General features: G+C 44.8%; 1 protein-coding gene across 2 annotated transcripts in view; it reads left to right on the top strand.

The window, feature by feature from the left end:
* Positions 1-6686, top strand: part of Tfap2d (transcription factor AP-2 delta) — a 42799-nt gene extending 36113 nt beyond the window's left edge. For both annotated transcript variants that reach the window (XM_042672092.1, XM_042672090.1), the window contains one exon: positions 6467-6686. In XM_042672092.1, coding sequence (XP_042528026.1) covers positions 6467-6686 — 220 coding nt within the window. The remainder of the gene's footprint in view (positions 1-6466) is intronic.
* The last annotated feature ends 13703 nt before the right edge of the window (positions 6687-20389 follow it).

Below are 20389 nucleotides of genomic sequence, written 5' to 3'. Positions count from 1 at the left end.
AAGTGTTTGCAGTTTTTGCTGCTCATTTATCAAATGATGCAACAATAAAATAAGATCACAAAGTGTTAATGTTAGCGTTGACTAGCTGTGAAACTCACTCTTCATTATACAAATGTAGCCCTTGAACTTGCTCTCAGATCAGAATCAGCCTCAGAGCTCTTCCAAAAATTCTCGAGAACTGCACAAGGTATGTATGTAAAAGATGTGATTTAGGAAGTCTAAGGTGAGACTTGAACATCCGTATTATATTCGAAACCATGAAACCAATACTGGTAGATAGGCAGTTTTACGAACTATGGTCCTAGGAGATTTCTAAGCCAATAATTCCTCCATCTTTGGAAAAAATAAATCCTTTTCCTTTTTCTTTTTCACTTGTGATGCCTTGGAATCAAACCTAGGGCCCTCTACACGCTCGTCAGTACAGCAGGAAGCTGCATGCCCAGCCCTCTAATTCGTTTGTTTAAATTGCTATTTTCAAATGGTTGTACAAGAATATTTTCAACTAACATGTCCGTTTATGCATAAAATGTGTTTGAGTCATTTTGAAGAGGTAGTAAGACTTGTGCAAAGCTCTGTCTCACACACTAACGTGTTGAAGAGACACTTTAGATAAGAGTCTGCCAATATGCTGGGTACATCTCTTTCATATTTTCTTGCTGACAGTGGTAACCGTAATTCTGACAGAACCAGAAGCTCAAGGAAAAGGTGGTTTGAAAGGAAACATGGAAACATATCTCACGTGACTTGGAAAGCAGAGGACTGCCAGTCTGATTTCCCTCCCTTCCCCCACCACCTGCTTTTCTTAAGAGCTGGCTAGGAGTGAAATGAAGAGGAACGTGATGGTATGGGCGTGAAGGAGTGTGGAATTAGTAGCATCACCTGATGCGCCCACCATCTCTTAGGAAATCATCCCTTGGGACATTGTCCAGCGGGTCCTGGAGAGAGCTGCGACCTGCTCTGGGCAGGTGGGGTGTGCTGGGATAGAGAGCAGGACCCACGTCCAGGGCTCGTGGCTGGTGACAGACCGGCTTGCGTGAAGAAGCCACAAGCATGGGCGTGACTGTCCTCACCCAGTTCACAGCCTGGAAGACGGCTGGCCTTCAATCCACCTGACCGGAGTCCGGCTGATTCATGATTTAGAGTTTCTGGAGGGCCAGCACCAGTGTGGGTTGTCGTGCAGAATACAAAACGCCCCAGACACCCACCACAAGGAGGGCAGGGTTGATGGAGACTTACCCGTGGCCCCAGAGACGCAGGTCCCAGGACTGGGACTGGGGGGCAGTGGAGGGAGACCCCAGGGGCACAGTGGCTTCCCCAAGAGAGCAGGCCCCGCTCAGAGAGAAAAAGCACAGACCTAGTTTTCTACAGTTCCCGAGTCCCTTGTTTGAGATTCCAGGACAGCTTAGCAAGGTATCGCTGTCCTTTTTGATTCGTATGTTCTCATCATTTCACTGAATCTGAAGCCAAGCAAAAGCCTCTACGACAATGTCAACAAAGAGGAGTTAGATGAGTTACTGCTCAGTTCAGAAAGGACAGCCTATCAGAAAGTCAAGATCTGTTTTTTCAGTGTATAATCTGCACCTGCCCTCCGCACCTCTGGGAAACTGACATATTGTTTCTTGTCTTTTAATGCATTAAAGGTAGGGAGCAACAGGATGACTGAGAGATTCTCCCATGGTTTAGAGACTTCTTTAATTGGAAATAATGACATAGAAAGACACAAAGGCACAGGGCTACATGCCTGTAATCTCAGCTATTTGGGAGAGGGAGGTAGGAGAACCCCAAATTCAAAGCCTGTCTCAAAAATAAAACAGGAGCAAAAGGACTGGTTGTGTCGACCACATGGTAGACGGCTTGTCTAGTAAGCAGGAGACCCTGGACTCCATCTCTAGTAATGTGTGTGTGTGTGTGTGTGTGTGTGTGTGAGAGAGAGAGAGAGAGAGAGAGACAGAGACAGAGACAGAGAGACAGAGACAGAGAGACAGAGACAGACAGGGAGACAGAGAGAGAACATATGGAAATTTTTCTACAAAAAAGGTTTAAGCACAATGACTGATTATTTGTAGCAATCAAGTTAATCTTTCACCAGTGCCGGGGGCTCATGCCTGTAATCCTGGTTACTCAGGAGGCTGAGCTCTGAAGATCATAGTTCAAAGCCATCCCAAACAGGGAAGTCTGTGAAACCCTTATCTCTAATTATCCACTAGAAAAACCAACAGTGGAGCTGCAGCTAAGTGGTAGAGTACTAGCTTGAGCGCCGAGGCCCTGAGTTCAAGCACCACAACAGACAAAAAGAAAGAAAATCTCTCCTGTCTCTCTGCACAGGCCGTAGCACACCTTGCACTTATGTCTGATAGATCTATGTCAATAAATATAGATTATGATACTACATCAATCACGTCTTAGATAGTTTCTCTACTGCCTCATTCTTAAGGCCATGATGTGTCGGTGCTCATCGGGCTTTGGCCTGGTGAAGAGAGATGATCAATGCACTTAGTTCTCCCGTTTAAGCCAAGAGATAACTGATGCTGTAGAGCTGAACTCCCCGGGATTGTTCCATGTCTTCAAAGTAGGGAATACACAGGCATTGTTTGCCTGCGATTACATTCTCTTTGTTGGTTCTCAGTGTGGAAGTCCTCTTGCATAGCTGACTCTCCTTGGCCTTCAGCTCTTCTCTCCCATATCTCTGTCAAGTGATCCCGATGCAGGCTTGATGTCTTCCGGGGACAGTCTGCTCCTCCGTCTCTGCCAGCCATCAGGCGTGCCTTCCTCTCCTCCAGAACACTCTGCATCTCTCTGCTGCGCTCTCCAAGCGCCCAGGAGTTCTGCTTCCCTCCCAGCTTCTCAGCGCAGCTCTCCTGTTCCTGAGTTTTCTCCTCCTGGCCTATTTCCTTTGGTTTCAGTCAAGTCTGGCCCACACTGAAGAGAGGACCCTTGCCTTGGCTTTGGTGTGGGGGCCGGGGAGCTAGCCTTCTCTGAGGAGCTGGAGGCTCGCGTGCTTCATGCCTGGTCCAGCTTGGAGAGCAGCTGGAAACGGCGGCGGCGGCTTGTGCTTTGAATCTGGTGAAATGTTGATATTCTCTGTTTTGTTGATCTTGTCAGAGCATTCGTGCTCTGGGGCTGGAGCTCAGGGGGTCGCGTCCACTCAGCCGGCACTCTGTCACTGAGCCGTGCCTCCAGCCCTATTGTTGCTTTTGCTGGTTGTTTTTAGCATCAGCTCTTACTTTCCACCCAGACACGCGGCGGAACTGTGATCTTTAGACTTCCCGTGGGTTGCTGGAATCGCCGCTGCGGGCTCCACGGAGGGGACGTTTTGAGGACTTCTCTGCGCAGGTTGGACTGGAGGCGCGGTCCTCTGGACCTCGGGCTCCTACGTAGTTGAGGGTGACAGGCATGGGCCACTGTGCCCAGCTAGTGTCAGAAGGGGTCTCACAAACTTTTCTCCCCAGATCCTCCTTCTTCCATCTCCCAGGTAGCTGGGATTAGAGGTGTGAGCCGCTGGCACGCAGCATAAGTGGTAGTGAACCTAACTAGCTCTGATCTGATAAGAAAAGAACAGAAAGTATCAACGCATGGTATCCTTTCAGAAATAGTTATTCTAATAATCTAATCGTTAAATTATTAATAATAATTTAATTCACAATAAGATTCCATCAGGGTGATCTTCTAGTTCAAAGGGAGTTCTAATTCTATGTTGTTGAAGAATGTTGGAGTAGACACAGTGGCTCACCCCTAGAATCCTAGCTACTCAGGGAGCCAAGATCTGAGAATCACAGCTCCACCCAGCCGGGCAGGAAAGCCTACAAACCTGTTATGTCCAATTAATCACCAGAAAAGCCAGAAGTGGAGCCACGTCTCAAATGTTAGAGCACCACTCTTGACCCCAAAAGCTCATGAACAGCCATGATATTTTTTTAAAGCCATGATATTAAAAAAAAAAAAGGCCACAGGAACTGGAGGTGTGGCACAAGTAATAGCACTACAAGCATTACACAAAAAATCCAACTGAGAACGTGAAGTTGAGTGATAAAAGAAAGTTCAGTCTCCCAAGTAACCTTCTTTGTGAGTTGAAATTGAAGTTTAAAACTTTAAGTTCAAAGTAAGTGGCATAAGTAATAAAGAAAAACATACCTCAGAGTGGTCAGGTCTTACCCAAACGCCAGTGTGCCTGCGTACAGGTGCGCTTGCACACACACACACACACACACACACACACACACACACACACACACACTGCTCTCTTCCAAGGAAGGGGCCTTTCAATGGCTGAACTGCAAATCCTTGCAGTGATTCGATCCTCAGGGAGTAGAGGAAATTCAGTTTCATCTCCAACCCTGGCTGCTGCCAGCCGAGCCAGGAAATCGCTTGTGCTGCCGCAAGAAGGATGAGGGAAAGTTAATTAGGAGATGTCATGAAAAGAGGAGCTTTATCACCAGGAATAAACTTAGGGAGATGACTGCTAAGTGGAAGTTATATTTTCCCTCCATCAGGTGGCATCCACCCAGCGGGCAGCTACCGCTCACAGACGCTTAGCCCAGCCTTTCTGTGCCTCCGATTGGTAATAGGAAGGGAAAGCCAATGTGCTGGCCTCCATCTGAGGTCCAAGGGGGAATGAGTGGGAACGCAGTCCACCGGGGACGGAAGTCGTGAGTTCGAAGGCTGCCATCTTGGATGCAAACCTCTCGTGTTGAATTTTGATATTTTTTCAAATTTAACTTACTAATTTAGTCCTTTGTCCTGGGAGTTGCTCTAGGATAGGGTCTCTCTTGTGATACACTGTGACACTGACTTGTTTTTGTAATCCAAGTGGACATAGTTTCCTTAGTGTCTCCTAAATTTTATAAAAATTGGTCTTTTTCCCAGCAATCAAGGTCTCTACCACATTCAGATCTTTCCAAAGTTGGCTTCTGTTAAAAATTTTTCTTAATTTTAATACTGACATCATTTCCTGGTTTACATTCTCCACAACAATGTACACCGCCGTGCACATTTATTGTCTCTTTTATTTTTTAAAACAGCTTCCCGAACATATTTCAGCATGGTTTTAATGCACCTATCCCTCGTGCTTAGTGGTTTTACCATCTTTCCTTTACCCTAGGGCCATTTTTACGTTATCTTTGAGACAGTATCTACTAGTATCTTTTGCCTCTTGTAAAACCAGAATGGTTGTTTGTTGCTATTGAGATATGTTATGTTTGGATACTAATTCCATATTGGATACACAGCTTGCTAATATTTTCCCCATTATATTAACATACATTATAAATATTATAGTGAGGAAGGCTGTCTTCTCAATTTGCTGAGTATTTCCACTGCTGTGTTGAATGTTTTCAGTTCACAGTAATGCTTCTTCTCATTTTGTATTTGTTTTTGTGCATGTATGCCAGTCCTGGAGCTTGAACTCCGGGCCTGGGCACTGTCCCTGAGCTTTTTCACTCAAGGCTAGCGTCTTACTACTTAAGCCACAGCTCTACTTCTGCCTTTTCTGATGATTAATTGGAGATAAAGAATCTCACAAACTTTCTTGTGTGGGCTGGCTTTGAACCTCCATCCTCAGATTTCAGCCTTTGGAGTAGCTTGGATTACAGGCGTGAACCGCTGGCACTCGGCTCTATTTAATATGTTGTTGTTGCTTATTTTGTTGTGACAATTCCCATACCCATAAGACCTTTCAGTAGTGCTCACCCCATACCCTCCATTCCTCTCCCCTCTATATGAATCCCTGCCTATCCCTCTTTTGCTCATAAACCCCCCTTTTACTCGTACAAAGCATGACTTCTTCATGCGCGATATATGCCTCTAGCAGCAGGAGACATCGTTGAAGGTAGGGTGATCCCCACACATAGTGTGTGGCCTGTTCTAGTAGCTTCTAATGAGACAGGGCCAAGTCCTGTGTTCAATACACACACTTGGCAAAAATGTGTCCACATCTGTGCTGCCCATCTCTGAGGTGAAGGGAAAACACCTGAACCACGTTCTATCCACCACAGTGCTCAGAAACATTGGAGAGCCTTATAAAGGCTAGGAAGAATGTACTAGATAAAATGGGGGTATTTTAGCAGGACGCCGGTGGCTCATGCCTGTCATCCTAGCTACTCAGGAGGCTGAGATCTGAGGATGTCAGTTCAAAGCCAGCCTAGGCAGGAGAGTCTGTGAGACTCTTATCTCCAAGTAAACTGGAAGTGGTGCTGTGGCTCAAGTGGTAGAGCATTTGCCTTGATCTGAAGAGCTGAGGGACAGCACCCAGACCCAGAGTTCAAGCCCCACAACAAACAACAACAAAAATAATAGTAATAAATAAAAAAAAGAATACATAAAATGGGGGTATTTTTCACCCATTTCTCTTGCGTGTGTTTGTGGTTTTCTGTACCTGGAGTTTGATCACTCATGGCTTTGTTTGTTTGTGGTTTTCCGTGCCTGCAGTTTGATCACTCATAGCTTTGTTTGTGGTTTTCTGTACCTGCAGTTTGATCACTCATGGCTTTGGGACTCCTGCAATCTGTGCGGCCCTGAGCACGTTCCAGACCGTCCTCAGTGAAATGCTGAACTACTTGGAAAAACACACGACTCACAAAAACGGAAGCGCAGCGGATTCCGGCCAAGGACATGGTACCTCGGAGAAGGCTCCCCTGCGGAAGAGCTCAGAGGCCGCCATGAAAGAGGGCAAAACAGAAAAGACAGACTAGCTACATCAAACACAATCGATTCCAGACGGTCTTGCTGCTGATATTTTTTCTAGTCTGTCTATCACTGAGGGCGACGGCTTTGCAGTGGACACACTCTCTCTCCTCCCTCGGCCCCTCCATACAAAAAAATAAAACAAAAAACAAAAAAAAACCCACATGGAAATGAAAAAGGAAACAAAAAAAAAAAGGACAAATCCTCCCCTCGCCCCCAAAAAATGAAAAAAAAAAGGAAAACAGCAGTGTTATTATGTGATGAAATTGTCACTTTTACTTTTAGGTCATGATCAACCGCTCTTGTGCACGTAGTTGATTGTTCTGAACTGTCCACACCACGGGTTTTCCGGGCCTGGCCTCGGGTGGGCGAGGCGGTTCACGTCCCCCGCAGGCCGCATTGCAGTTAGGAATCAAGACAGCAGGGCGCCCAACCGGACTTGGCCAGTCGGGCTCCCGGCTTCCAGTCTTCAGTCTGGACTTCACTTCCTGTAACTGACCAGTGCCTCTTTGCTCTCAATAGACAGATCTGGAAATGAATCCATTAATAAATGTTTGGGGAAACTGAGAAGGGCAATCCTGACATATTTTTTTTTAATCCTGTGAACTGATAGAGGTTCTCGATGATGGCTATCCCTAAACAACTTAACTCCCGGTGCCTGGGATGGTAAGGTTAACCTCCCCCCCTACCACCCCCCCCCACCACACCCATGTCCAAGTCCCTTCTCTCCTGGTTCACTTAAGCCCCTGACAGCTAAGGAGATTATTTAGAAGGCATGCCCTTAGAAGGAAGGACAGAAGAGTCTTCTGTCGAGTCTACACCACCAACCTAACAGTTGGTGTAGCCCTTCTGTGGGGGTCAGGGTAGATGGCTACTGAAGGGGATTCTCTTGACAGAGTTGGGCTCCTGGTGAATGCAGTGACATTGCTTGGTCCAGAAAAGAATGGCCGTGGGAGCCACGACTATGGTTTTGCCTCTGAAGCACTGATTGCCGGTGACTGTGGCTGCAACAGGAGCCGGTTCTGTTCTATTGCTGGGCTGCTTCTACCTGCTCTAGAACTGTGTCCCACACACAAAAGTGTTCAGGCATGGCTCAATAGAACACACACACACACACACAAAACAGATGGATCAGAGAAGGCTTTCACTTTTAAGATGCTTTTTCTTATAACTTCAGTGACCCTGAGTTAAGACGCAGAAAACAAGAGATTCCTAGCTGCAAAGACCAGGGCGAATGGAATGAAGTTTGGGTTTATGTAATACTGTATGTATCCAGAAACCACATTGTACTAACCTGACGATTTTCAGGCTTCTAAGTAGACAATTAAACACATAAGTCATCATGTTAAAAAATGAATTTTAATCATGTGTGGGCTCCCCGCACTTAGATGAGCATGAAGGTATTTTCCTCTCATTAGCATATTTCAATTCCTTTAAAAACCTTGTCATATTCTAACTTCATCGAGGAGTAGTACATTTAAACGGGAGGAATTAGCTCAAAAACATCTGCGTCAATTTCATACAAAAATATATTTTTTAACCTGGCAATTCTCATAATCATCTGACTTTTACCTTGAATTTTGTAAAGAGAAGTATCGCATTCAATGACAACCTAAGTTTTCTCTCTTGGGGAAGAAATTCCTTGGTGAAGAGTTTCAGTGGGTTGTTTTTTTTCAGATTGTTATGCAATGGAAGAGCTTGAAATAAAGCAAGGTAAAAGTCATGAGTGATGCTTTCACGGGGCCAACTCCCTTTTGAAAATTTTACCATTGTTCATGGCTTTGCATTTAAAAAAAATTCAATAGAATAAAGCCAACATTGTCCTGCAGCTCCAAGTCTTCCCAAAATAAATGATTCCATCCTACATCCAATTTCCCATGATGTAAAATATACACATGAAATGAAAGTGATGAACAATTCAGCTTAATAAGTAGTAGGAAAGTGGTATGCAGATCATGCGGACTCTTCTTTCTTCAATTAGTCTGCACACCAACTTCCTTTCATTCCATTTGTCATGAACAGTTACATATGTATTTAATATAAAATTGAGATGCATATCTGCTCGGTACCTAATGTAGTTATTTGCCATGTCAAATGTTCACCAGTATTCAAATGAAAAAAAAATTAGATCTGGCTTATATTACTGGCTTTCTTCCTCACCTTTAGTTGTGACTAGTTTGGGTTCTAAACCCCTCCGTGGGGTGCTGTTACTTGTTAGCCTTGAAACAGAAGTATGACTATCAAGTACATATTGTTCACCAAGAAGGTGGGTGCTTTAAAAACCTTCGACAGCGCCTCTGTCCTAACTTACCAGCCACAAGAGCATAAACGAGTGGATGGACTGGTCCTGTTTAGAATCACCATTTATTATATTCGAATAGACATTGTTAATACCAACTTTTGGCTTGTATATAATAGGTTCTCAATACTTTTTAAATAAATGAATTAATGCATGTGTGCTTGTTCTTTGTCCAAAATGGGCTCAAGGACGCAGCCTTTCCAACCTTTCCTTTCTGTACTCGTGCGTGGACAATTCTATCTGAATAAAGAAATAGTTTCACAATATCCCATTCAATGGAAAGAGACATATTTAATGTAGCCCAATAAAGAAAACTAGTAGATGGAAGAATGTCAACAAGGAAGTTAGAGCAATTCTCCTTCCCGTGGTTTAGAATGAAGGAAGAGAGTGAACAGAATCTTCTCTCTGATTCCGTTCAGTGCTGTAATAATAAAAGAATGAAAAAGTTTTTTCCGATGGATGACTACTTGGACGAAAGATGCGCAATCTTGGTGTGTTTACCAAGACAGATGATGATGTGACAAACTCCCGTGAAGGAGCAAGTTGGATTTCCATAAAAACAAAATAGATGTTTCCAGAATCGGCTTAAAGGCCACTCTCACTAATTTCTTCGAGTTACCGTTTGACTCAAATTTGGTGGCTCCAGGGAGGGAAAAAAAAATGCAAACTCTTTCTCCACATTTTTGCCACTTGCAAGTGCTCACTCCACCCTGCTTGCTGGAGGAAGGCAGTGTGCCCTGCTTTCCTGGTTGCTTTCCACTCCTTCCCATTAAGCTCTCTTCAACGAGCAGAAAAGAGCGTGGCCCGGGCATGTGGGTGTGGGAGGGACGGCGAGAGCTAGACCTCTGCTGCCTGGTGCTGTCCCCGTATGCGTGACCATAGGTTACCCCTAGAAATAACAAAGAAAAGAATATAGAATCCATTTTTCTTACAACGCCTTTCTTTTAGGCCTTTTTGGAAGCATCTTAGACTATTGGATTCCCTCTCTGTCTCCCACTGGAACCACTCCACCAGTTCCAATGGACAGACCTCTTCCCCGCCCCCCCACAGGGGAACTGGGGCTTGAACTCTGGGCCTGGGCACTGTCTCTGAGCTTCTTTTACTCAATGTGAGCACAGCACCACTTCCGACTCTTTTGAGGAGTAGTTGATTGGAGATAAGAGTCTCATGGACTTTCCTTCCCTGGGCTGGCTTTGAACTGCAATCCTCAGATCTCAGCCTCTTGAGTAGCTAGGATGACAGGCGTGAGCCACTAGTACCTGGTAATGGACCTTTTTTTAATGTATCAAAAATCCTTTATACAGTTCAGGAGGCTGAGATCTATGGGTTATGGTTGGAAGCCAGTCTGAACAGGAAAGTCCGTGAGACTCTTCAATTAATCCCCAAAGAGCCAGAAGCTGAGCTGTTGCTCAAGTGGTACTTTGCTAGTCTTGAGTGAAAAGGCTCAAGAACAGTGCCCACTGTATTCAAGCCCCAGAACTGGCACATACACACACAGAATCCTTTATACAATGAAGGTACTTCGCTTGTAATACGTAATGCGTGAGAGGAGGCAAGGCTTTGAGGGCTATAGGGAGATACAATCCACAGCCAAACCTCCTGGACTCAAATTTGGTTCTTTCAGTTGCTACTGTGTGACCTTGAGCACTGACCTTCTCTATGTCTGTCCAGGTCACCATCTGTAAGGTAAGGATTGCAATAGATGTTTACTCAGAATTAGTGTCAGATCAGAGCTACTGTCTCCCAACTGCTTAGATTCTAACAGGACAGGTATTGCCTTCAGTTCTGAGAGCTGATTTTCTACCTGGAGACCTGTTTCTCCTGCGTTTCCATATCAGATTCCAGCCTGGGGCCTGAGGAGGAACAGGACACAGGACCTTTAACTTGCTCTGAAGCTTCGTGGCCCAGTAGGGAACAGATTGAGGAAGAAGAGGGAAATCAAGGGAGCATTAGAGTTCTGGGAGTGCCCAGACCACTAGGGCAAGATGCTGGTTTGAAAAGGGGCAGGCAGATGCATCTTTGTGTTTCTTGTTCAACCCTCCTCCCCTATCTTAGAGTAGAGAACAGTTTCCCCGCATGGAAATGTGGCAAGAAATGTGACTCAAGAGGCTGCAGGGGAGAGTTCTCAAGATGGCGACGGGGCAGTAGGGAAACGCCACAGCTCTCTCCAACCAAAAAGAGATTTCGAGTTCCAACCTTTAATCTCCCCAAGAGACCGACAACAACAAAAAGACGAACACTCAGAGAAAAACCAGAGGTGGAAAATAACAAAAAAAGAAAGAGAGGAAAAGAAGAATTTCAGAACAGAGAAGAGCGAAGACCCCTCCCCCAACCTTTACTGGCCGCGCGGCAGTGCGCCAAGCCGCCGGCCAGCCGGCCCGGCAGGGGCTGCCGGAGCCACAGAGACACAGGGGGCTGCTTGCAGATCACCAGGTACCGGATTGCAGAACAGCAGATCGCCAGGAACAGAGAAACCTACCAGCCGGGAGTCTCCAGGAGGATCCCACCCCACCCATCACTCTCCACCGGAGCGGAGAGGCTCCATCCCGCCAAAGCCGCCCGGCACCAGCAGCGCCACAAAGGGACCTGTCGCGATCGCAACGACCCGGCGGGGGGCCGCCCAACCCAGCCCGCAACCACCCCAACTGAACTCGGACTGCAACAACAACTGACGGACTGCAACAACAACTGACGACCTACAGGGTGAGTACCCATCAGGGGACAGGGAATCCATCAAGGGAGACCAGAGCTGGAGGGAATCCCCAGACCCTGACCTAGACTCCCTACCCCAACACCCGGACCACAGGACCCACTAAAACTGGGAACTGTTCGAGAGCCCCACCAGCCGGTGGAGCACACTCTGCTGGCCAGGCCAGAGCAAGAGCGCCCCGGGAAGGGAGCTTAAATGCTCAAGCCAGGAACAGTGCCCCTGGGTCAAGACTACCAACAGTAGAAGAAATTTGAACTGTGTCCTCCAGGCTGCATAACCAAGGTGGTATACACATTAGCACAGGCCTAACGAGCGCGCTCCAGGCTGGGGCCGGAACCAGGCCAGGGGACCGGCGCCTGAACAAAGCAAAAAGGGTCAGAAGTGGGGCTGTGGCTCAAATGGTAGGGTGCCAGCCCTGAGCTGAAGAGCTGAGGGACAGCACCCAAACCTAGAGTTCAAGCCCACAACCAGCCCAAAATAAACAAAAACACATCAGGAGCCCATAGCAGACTCCAGTATTTGGGAGAGTGCATCCAGAGCATCTGATCTTCCCAAGAGCACCCGCAGGAGCAAACACAAGCAGTCTAGGCTGCTCAACCCTTCCAAAGGCGGGAATTGCTACAGCAGAGAGCTGAGAATCCTAAGTGAATAGCAGCTGGAAATAGGCTCCCAACAGAATCCAGATCAGACACAGACTCTCTCTACCAATAGAGAATCAGCAACCAAGCAAAGACAGACACACCAAAACAAGATTGAAGAGCAGTCTCCTGAACCCCCATGCGAAAATCACAGAGAAAAATCACAAGGTTTACCACTACCCAGGACAGCAAGCTCACCTCAAAAGCCAGCAGCCACGCAGGGGAGAGCCCCAGTGGGAGCAAAGCAGGAATGGAAGACAAAAACTACATCCAAGGGTTGCTGGAGGCAATGACTCAAGAAATAAAGCGAGAAATGGATCAGAAATTGAAAGAGCACAAGGATGAACTATCAAAAGATATACAGGATATCAAACAAAAATTGGATGCAAAAATAGAAGCTGCACAAACCTCAGTAAGAAGTGAGATAAACGCCAAATTAGAGGTAATGCATACTGATATCACCTCATTGAGAGGTGAGATCAGTACTCTGAGAACCAACATTGAATCCATAAAGGGATCCATTTCCATCATGCAAACCACAATAGAAGCCACGGTCAACAGAGTGAATGAAATGGAAGGTAGAGTGTCAGATACAGAAGACAGAATACACCAACTGGACCAAAAAGTGACAGATATGGAAAAATCACTCAAATTAAACCAAAGGGAAATTCAAGAGCAAGCAGATAATGCTAAAAAATTTAACCTTCGCATAATCGGAGTGGACGAAGGTGAGGAATTCCAGAGCAAGGGAATGCAACACCTATTTAACAAGATAGTCAATGAAAATTTTCCCCACCTCAAAAACGACCATCTTAACTACATCACAAAAGCTTATCGAACACCCAACAAGCAAGATCCCAGGAGAAACACTTCTAGGCACATAATAGTAACAATGATGGATCTGAATAATAAGGAAACAATCCTGCATGCAGCAAAAATGAAGAAGGAGCTATACTACAACGGGAAAAAAATTAGAATCACTGCAGATCTCTCCACACAAACAATGAATGCAAGAAAAGCCTGGGAAAGCACCATACGAGCCCTGAGAGCCAATAACTGCCAACCCAGACTGATATACCCGGCAAAGCTAGCATTCACATTCGATGGAGAACTGAAAACTTTTAATAGCAAAGAAAAACTAAATGAATACATAAACATTAAGCCAGCATTACAAAGAATTCTAAGAGGGGGGACACAACCTGAAGAAAGCAACCAGGAACTGGGACCTGCCCCAAACAGGCATTACTCAAAGTCTAACTGAGCAAGCACAGGAGGAAAGGAAAGAAGAAAAACTTAGGAAAACGGAATGGCAGGGACAACAATGCATCTCTCTATACTTTCTCTTAATATAAATGGGCTGAATTCGCCAATTAAAAGAAAACGAACTGAGGACTGGATCAGAAAACAAGACCCATCCATCTGTTGCCTTCAGGAGACCCACCTCTCAGCCAAACATACAAACAAACTCAGAGTGAAGGGGTGGAAAAGGATCTACCAATCAAATTCCCCCAATAAGAAAGCAGGTGTAGCTATCCTGATATCTGACAAAATAAACTTTTCATTAAAATCAGTACAGAAAGACAAGGACGGACATTACATATTAATAAAGGGAACAATCCAAGAGGAGGATATAACCATCATCAACTTATATGCCCCAAATATCGGTGCACCCAGATATGTTAAACAAATGCTCTCAAACTTACAGAATAAAATAGATCCCAATACGATAATACTAGGAGACTTTAACACGCCACTCTCACCAAAGGACAGGTCTACCAACCAGAGGATTGGCAAAGAAGCTACCGAATTAAGTGAGGCCATACTTCAAGCGGAATTAACTGACATCTACCGAGTATTTCACCCTAAAACAACACAGTACACATTCTTCTCAGCAGCTCATGGAACTTTCTCCAAAATAGACCATATCATAGTTCATTCAAGGAACTTAAGCAAATACAAAGGGATCGACATAATCCCCTGTATCCTATCTGACCACAGTGGAATCAAGCTAGCTCTCAATAACAAAGCATACCGCAGAAATTTCTCTAATACATGGAAATTGAACAGCACACTCCTTAACAAGGCCTGGGTAACAGAAGAGATCAGAGAAGAAATAAAGCATTTCCTAGAACTCAATGAAAATGAAAACACCTCACAAAGAAACTTGTGGGACACAGCAAAAGCAGTCCTGAGGGGCAAATTTATTGCCCTCAGTGCCCACATCAAGAGAATGGAGACAGACCAAGTAAATAATCTCATGTTGCAACTAAAACAGCTAGAAAAACAAGAAAAAATGGGACCTAAAGCTACTAGACGAAGCCAGATAACCAAATTGAGAGCAGAGATTAACCAATTAGAAAATCAGAAAACCATAACCAAAATAAACCAAACAAAAAGCTGGTTCTTTGAAAAAATAAACAAAATTGATGGCCCGTTGGCAAGATTAATTAAAAAAAGAAGAGAGGAAACCCATATTAATAGGATTAGGGATGCCACGGGAAACATCACAACACGTACCCAAGATATCCAAACAATTCTAACAGACTACTTTCAAAAGCTATACTCTCTAAAGGAAGAAAATCTGGCGGAAATGGATGCATTTTTAGAGAAATACAAGTTACCCAAACTGAGCAAAGAAGAAGTTAACCAATTAAATAAGCCAATATCCTATAATGAGATACAGGAAGCTATCAAAAGTCTTCCAACAAAAAAAAGCCCAGGACCAGATGGATTCACAGCAGAATTCTATAAGACCTTTAAAGAAGAACTAATACCCATACTCCTCAAGCTCTTCAGAGAAACAGAGAAGGAGGGAGCTATCCCAAACTCATTCTACGAAGCCAATATCACACTCATCCCCAAACCAGGCAAAGACCCAACCAAAAAGGAGAATTACAGGCCAATCTCCTTGATGAACACAGATGCAAAGATCCTTAACAAGATTCTAGCTAACAGAATCCAGAAACACATAAAAAAAATAATACACTATGATCAGGTAGGCTTCATCCCAGAGACACAGGGATGGTTTAACATACGTAAGTCAATAAATGTAATCCAGCATATCAACAGAGCCAAGGTCAAGAATCACATGATTATCGCCACAGATGCAGAAAAGGCCTTTGATAAAATTCAACATTCATTCATGCTAAAAGCTCTGGAGAAAATAGGAATAGAAGGAACATTTCTAAAAACAATAAAAGCCATTTATGACAGACCAATAGCCAATATTATACTTAATGGGGAAAAGCTACAACCAATCCTCCTAAAAACAGGAACAAGGCAAGGATGTCCACTGTCTCCACTCCTCTTCAACATAGTCCTAGAACCCTTAGCCAGGGCAATAAGGCAAGAAAAAGACATTAAAGGGATCCGCATAGGGAAAGAAGAAGTGAAACTATCCCTTTTTGCAGACGACATGATACTATACCTCCACGATCCCAAAAACTCCATCCCCAAACTTTTAGAAATCATAAGTCACTTCGGCAAAATAGCAGGATACAAAATAAACCCACAAAAATCAGTTGCCTTCCTATACACTGATAACGCACAGGAAGAGAGGGAAATAAAGGGAGCAACCCCATTCACAATAACCTCCCCAAAAATAAAATATTTAGGAATTAACCTAACCAAAGATGTAAAAGAACTATTTAATGAGAACTATAAAAAGTTAAAGAAAGAAATTGCAGAAGACACTAGGAAATGGAAAGACCTCCCATGCTCCTGGATAGGCCGACTTAATATAGTAAAGATGGTGATACTTCCAAAATTAATATACAAATTCAATGCAATTCCTATTAAAATCCCAATGACGTACATCACTGAAATACAGAAAACAGTCCAAAAATTTATATGGAACAACAAAAGACCTAGAATAGCCAAAACAATTCTAGGGGATAAAGACAATATGGGAGGGCTATCCATGCCGAACTTCAAACTCTACTACAGAGCTATAATCACAAAGACAGCATGGTACTGGCACAAAAACAGACCCGAAGACCAATGGAACAGAATAGAAGATCCAGATATAAATCCACAGGCCTACAGCCAGCTGATATTCGACAAAGGAGCCAAAGACATACAATGGAAGAAACACAGCCTCTTCAACCGCTGGTGCTGGGAAAACTGGGCAGCCACATGCAGAAAACTAAAAGTGGACCCCAGCCTATCACCATGCACCAACATCAACTCAAAATGGATTAAAGACCTTAACATTAAACCTGAATCTCTGAAACTACTGCAGGACAGAGTAGGAGAGACACTTGAACTAATAGGCACAGGAAGGAACTTCCTGAACAGAGTCCCAGGGTCACAACAAGTTGGAGAGAGACTCGACAAATGGGACTACCTTAAAATAAAAAGCTTCTGCACAGCTAAATCTATCGCAACTAAGCTAGAAAGACAACCAACTAATTGGGAAAAAATATTTACCAGCAATATATCAGACAAGGGGTTAACATCCTGTATATACAGGGAACTCAAGAAACTAATCCCTCCCAAACCTAACAAACCAATTACTAAATGGGCAAGGGAACTAAAGAGGGACTTCTCAAATGAAGAAATAAAAATGGCAAAGAAACACATGAGGAAATGTTCATCATCCCTGGTGGTGAAGGAAATGCAAATAAAGACAACCCTGAGATACCACCTTACCCCAGTCAGAATGTCCCACATCCACAAATCAGCCAACGACAAATGCTGGAGGGGATGTGGAGAAAGAGGAACCCTATTACACTGCTGGTGGGAATGTACACTTATACAACCACTTTGGAAAGCAGTCTGGAGGGTCCTTAGAAAGCTAAAGATTGACCTCCCTTACGACCCAGTCATACCACTTCTAGGCATCTACCCTGAACAACAGGAACCAATATACAAGGACACGTGCACCTCCATGTTTATTGCAGCACTGTTCGCAATAGCTAGGATATGGAAACAACCTAGGTGCCCCACCACAGATGAATGGATCCAAAAATTGTGGTATCTATACACAATGGAATATTATGCAGCCATTAGAAATGACAAAATAATGGCATTTGCAGGGAAATGGATGGAGCTAGAAGGAATCATGTTGAGCGAGGTAAGCCAAGAACGAAGAGACAAACGGTACATGGTCTCCCTCATAAGTGGATGCTAAATCCAAAAGGTTAGTGATACGACAAAACTAACAGGACTTAAGAAACAAAGAACTCCCGCTCATCTGGTTGAACCACTACTAAATATCCTCATGCTGCTGATCACAAATATGGTATATAACATGTGAACACTGTTATATATTACAGACTGTGGTAGACAATTTGCTCCAGGGAAGTTAGAATGAACTTGTGACTTTGAAATTATGTAATCATTTAATCACAATCAAAAAAAAAAAAAAAAAAAAAGAACCTCGGGGAAGGGAGGGAGGGAGGGGATGGTAGGGGGAAAACAATGGAGGGGGTAACAATGTTCAAGAGGAAGTGTACTCATAACCTCACTCATGTAACTGTGACCCTCTGTATAGTAGCTTTACAATAAAAAAAAAAAAAAAAAAAAAAAAGAGGCTGCAGGAAACAAGAGTCAAACACCGATCCACACTCTCATCTTGGAGGGCCGAGGATGGGCCTCAGCGTTGCACCATTTGTCCAAGATGTGGAAGACCAAATCCAGTCCGCAGCAGCACTGCAACTATGGTGGGGATTCCCAAGGAGGACAGGTGCTTTAATAGCAGGTCAGTCCATCTTTTCTTTCCATATCCATGCATGTTTGCATGCAGGTGTGCATGCCCACAATGCATGTACACACATACACACACACACACACACACATCCATGAGACCGGAGAATACCCCATGTGTATGGAAAGAAAGAGAAAAATAAGAGAACTTAACCAAATTAACTATCGTTACACCTCTGGGATGAGGCTGCCTCTCACAGCAGAGGAACGAGGCACTTGTCCCAGAGGACCAGCTGGGAAGGAAGAAAACCCTTCTGCACAATGCAGACGCAGAAGTACTGGTGTGTGTGTCCAGGCAGGAGGTTCTTACATTCAAACCCACTCCCCCCTCTCCCAGGCAAGGGGCCTCTCAGCACGCCACGGGCAGTCAGGATGGTACAACGCGACAGGAATACTAGGCTCTTGTTACTTGGTCACGCCTCACCCCATAGCCTCATTCAAAGCTGATCAAAAGCCAGGTGCTGGTGGCTCAAGCCTGTCATCCTAGCTACTCAGGAGGCTGAGATCTGAGGATCACAGTTCAAAGCCAGCCTGGGCAGAAAGTCCGTGAGACTCATCTCCAATAAACTACTGAGAAAAAGCCGGAAGTGGCGCTGTGGTTCAAGTGGTAGAGTGCTCACCTTGAGCACAAAGAGGCTCAGAGACAGCACCCAGGCCCCTGAGTTAAAAAAAAAAAAAAAATGAGCCGGGCGCTGGTGGCTCACGCCTGTAATCCTAACTACTCAGGAGGCTGAGATCTGAGGATCGCGGTTCAAAGCCAGCCCGGGCAGGAGAGACCGTGAGACTCCTATCTCCAATAAACCACCAGAAAACTGGAAGTGGTGCTGTGGCTCAAGTGGTAGAGCGCTCGCCTTGAGCTGAAGAGCTGAGGGACAGCACCCAGGCCCAGAGTTCAAGCCCCACAACTGACAAAAAAAAAAAAAAAAAAATGAGACCTAGTGTTACTCAAATGTTAATGGTTTGAAGGGGCGGGGGGGGGGGGGAGGATAGCCACCATTCCCAGAGATGGAAGCCAGTGGTGAGGTTGGAATGTGGGGGTGTGTAAGGCAGATCGCCCCCTCTCCCCCCTCCCCCAGTCTCAGCACCTCGCCGGTGCCACCTGGCATCACTGGCCAGGTTTGCTCAGTTCCTTGAACGCATCTGTGCTTCCCGGATGATTCCAAGGTGCAGACAGATGTGGAGGAAATTTCTGGCATGAATAGGGACAACCCTACACTCTTGGAAGTCCTACAAGTTGTTTTCATTTTATTTTTTTCAGATTCCCAGTGGTAGAATGAGAAAGAGATTGGTACAAAACATCTCGTGAACAAACACAGAAAACTCAACTCCAAGGCGGCCTCCCGCACACGGTTCAAGCCGAGAGTTAAATAAGCCCGGAAGGGAACAGCGAAGGGGCCGCTTATTAGCTCAGCCACAGCAACACATTCTTTGTACAAATTCCTGCATCCCTAAAGGAGCCCTGAGATGGCTGTAAAGGCTTCCGACTCCTCTTGTCTGCACAGGCCTGCTTGCCGTACAGCCAGGATGTCTTTTTGAGGGAGTAGACGGCTAGGATTGAAAGCCTGGGCTTCCTCTCTGGCTTCCCACACACCTTCCGCAATTCCTTTAACTTCCATTTTATGGCAGATCGATGTTTGTTTCCTTAATGAATGACCAAATTCTGCTGGAAATGATCATCATTTATCCTGCAGGAGATAGAGCTCTTGTGATGACGTAGAGACAGAACGGTGCTGTAACGATTTCATCAGAAGCGCTCTGAAGAAGATTGCCTGTGTTTTAGCTCCACACTCTGCCAGGAGCACCCTCCATACTCATCTCCCCGCATTGCCCTGATAAATGTCTGCATCATGACAGGGGGCATTTAATTGTTATTGAGACATATATCTCCTAGAACCCAAGATAACAACTTGGGAAAGTCCAGATTGCTTCACCCATGGGCCCAGCAGAAACACAGGACAATTAATCCACGCAGATCTTCTTGACCGTAGGCGTTTTGGAAAGAATCCTCTTATCCTTTTCAGAACAAAAACAGAATACATTCGTTTGTTTGCATACTTGACAAATATTTAGAGAGAATTTGGTTTATCCTGGTCATTACTTTACGCACATCGGTGAAGGAGGTGAATGTTTGGCACTAGGTTGTATGTTTTATTCGCAACTCTGCCTCTTCGGGCTTGTTTCTGTCAAATTCCAATTCGTTTCAAATCTTAAATCTGAAAGCTTATTTCCAGAATAGACTGCAGCAAGTCCTTGCTTTTGAGAATGCTTTTGATCGCTGCCCACCATTCATTTAATCGTATGCAATTCTTTACTTGTCCCCCTAGATAACTCAAAAATAAGATTTGATAGATCCCAGTA

This window comes from Dipodomys spectabilis, unplaced genomic scaffold (assembly GCF_019054845.1).
Source record: "Dipodomys spectabilis isolate Male_0828 unplaced genomic scaffold, ASM1905484v1 ptg000669l, whole genome shotgun sequence".
NCBI lineage: Eukaryota > Metazoa > Chordata > Mammalia > Rodentia > Heteromyidae > Dipodomys > Dipodomys spectabilis.
This window is presented reverse-complemented; position numbering and strand designations above follow the sequence as displayed.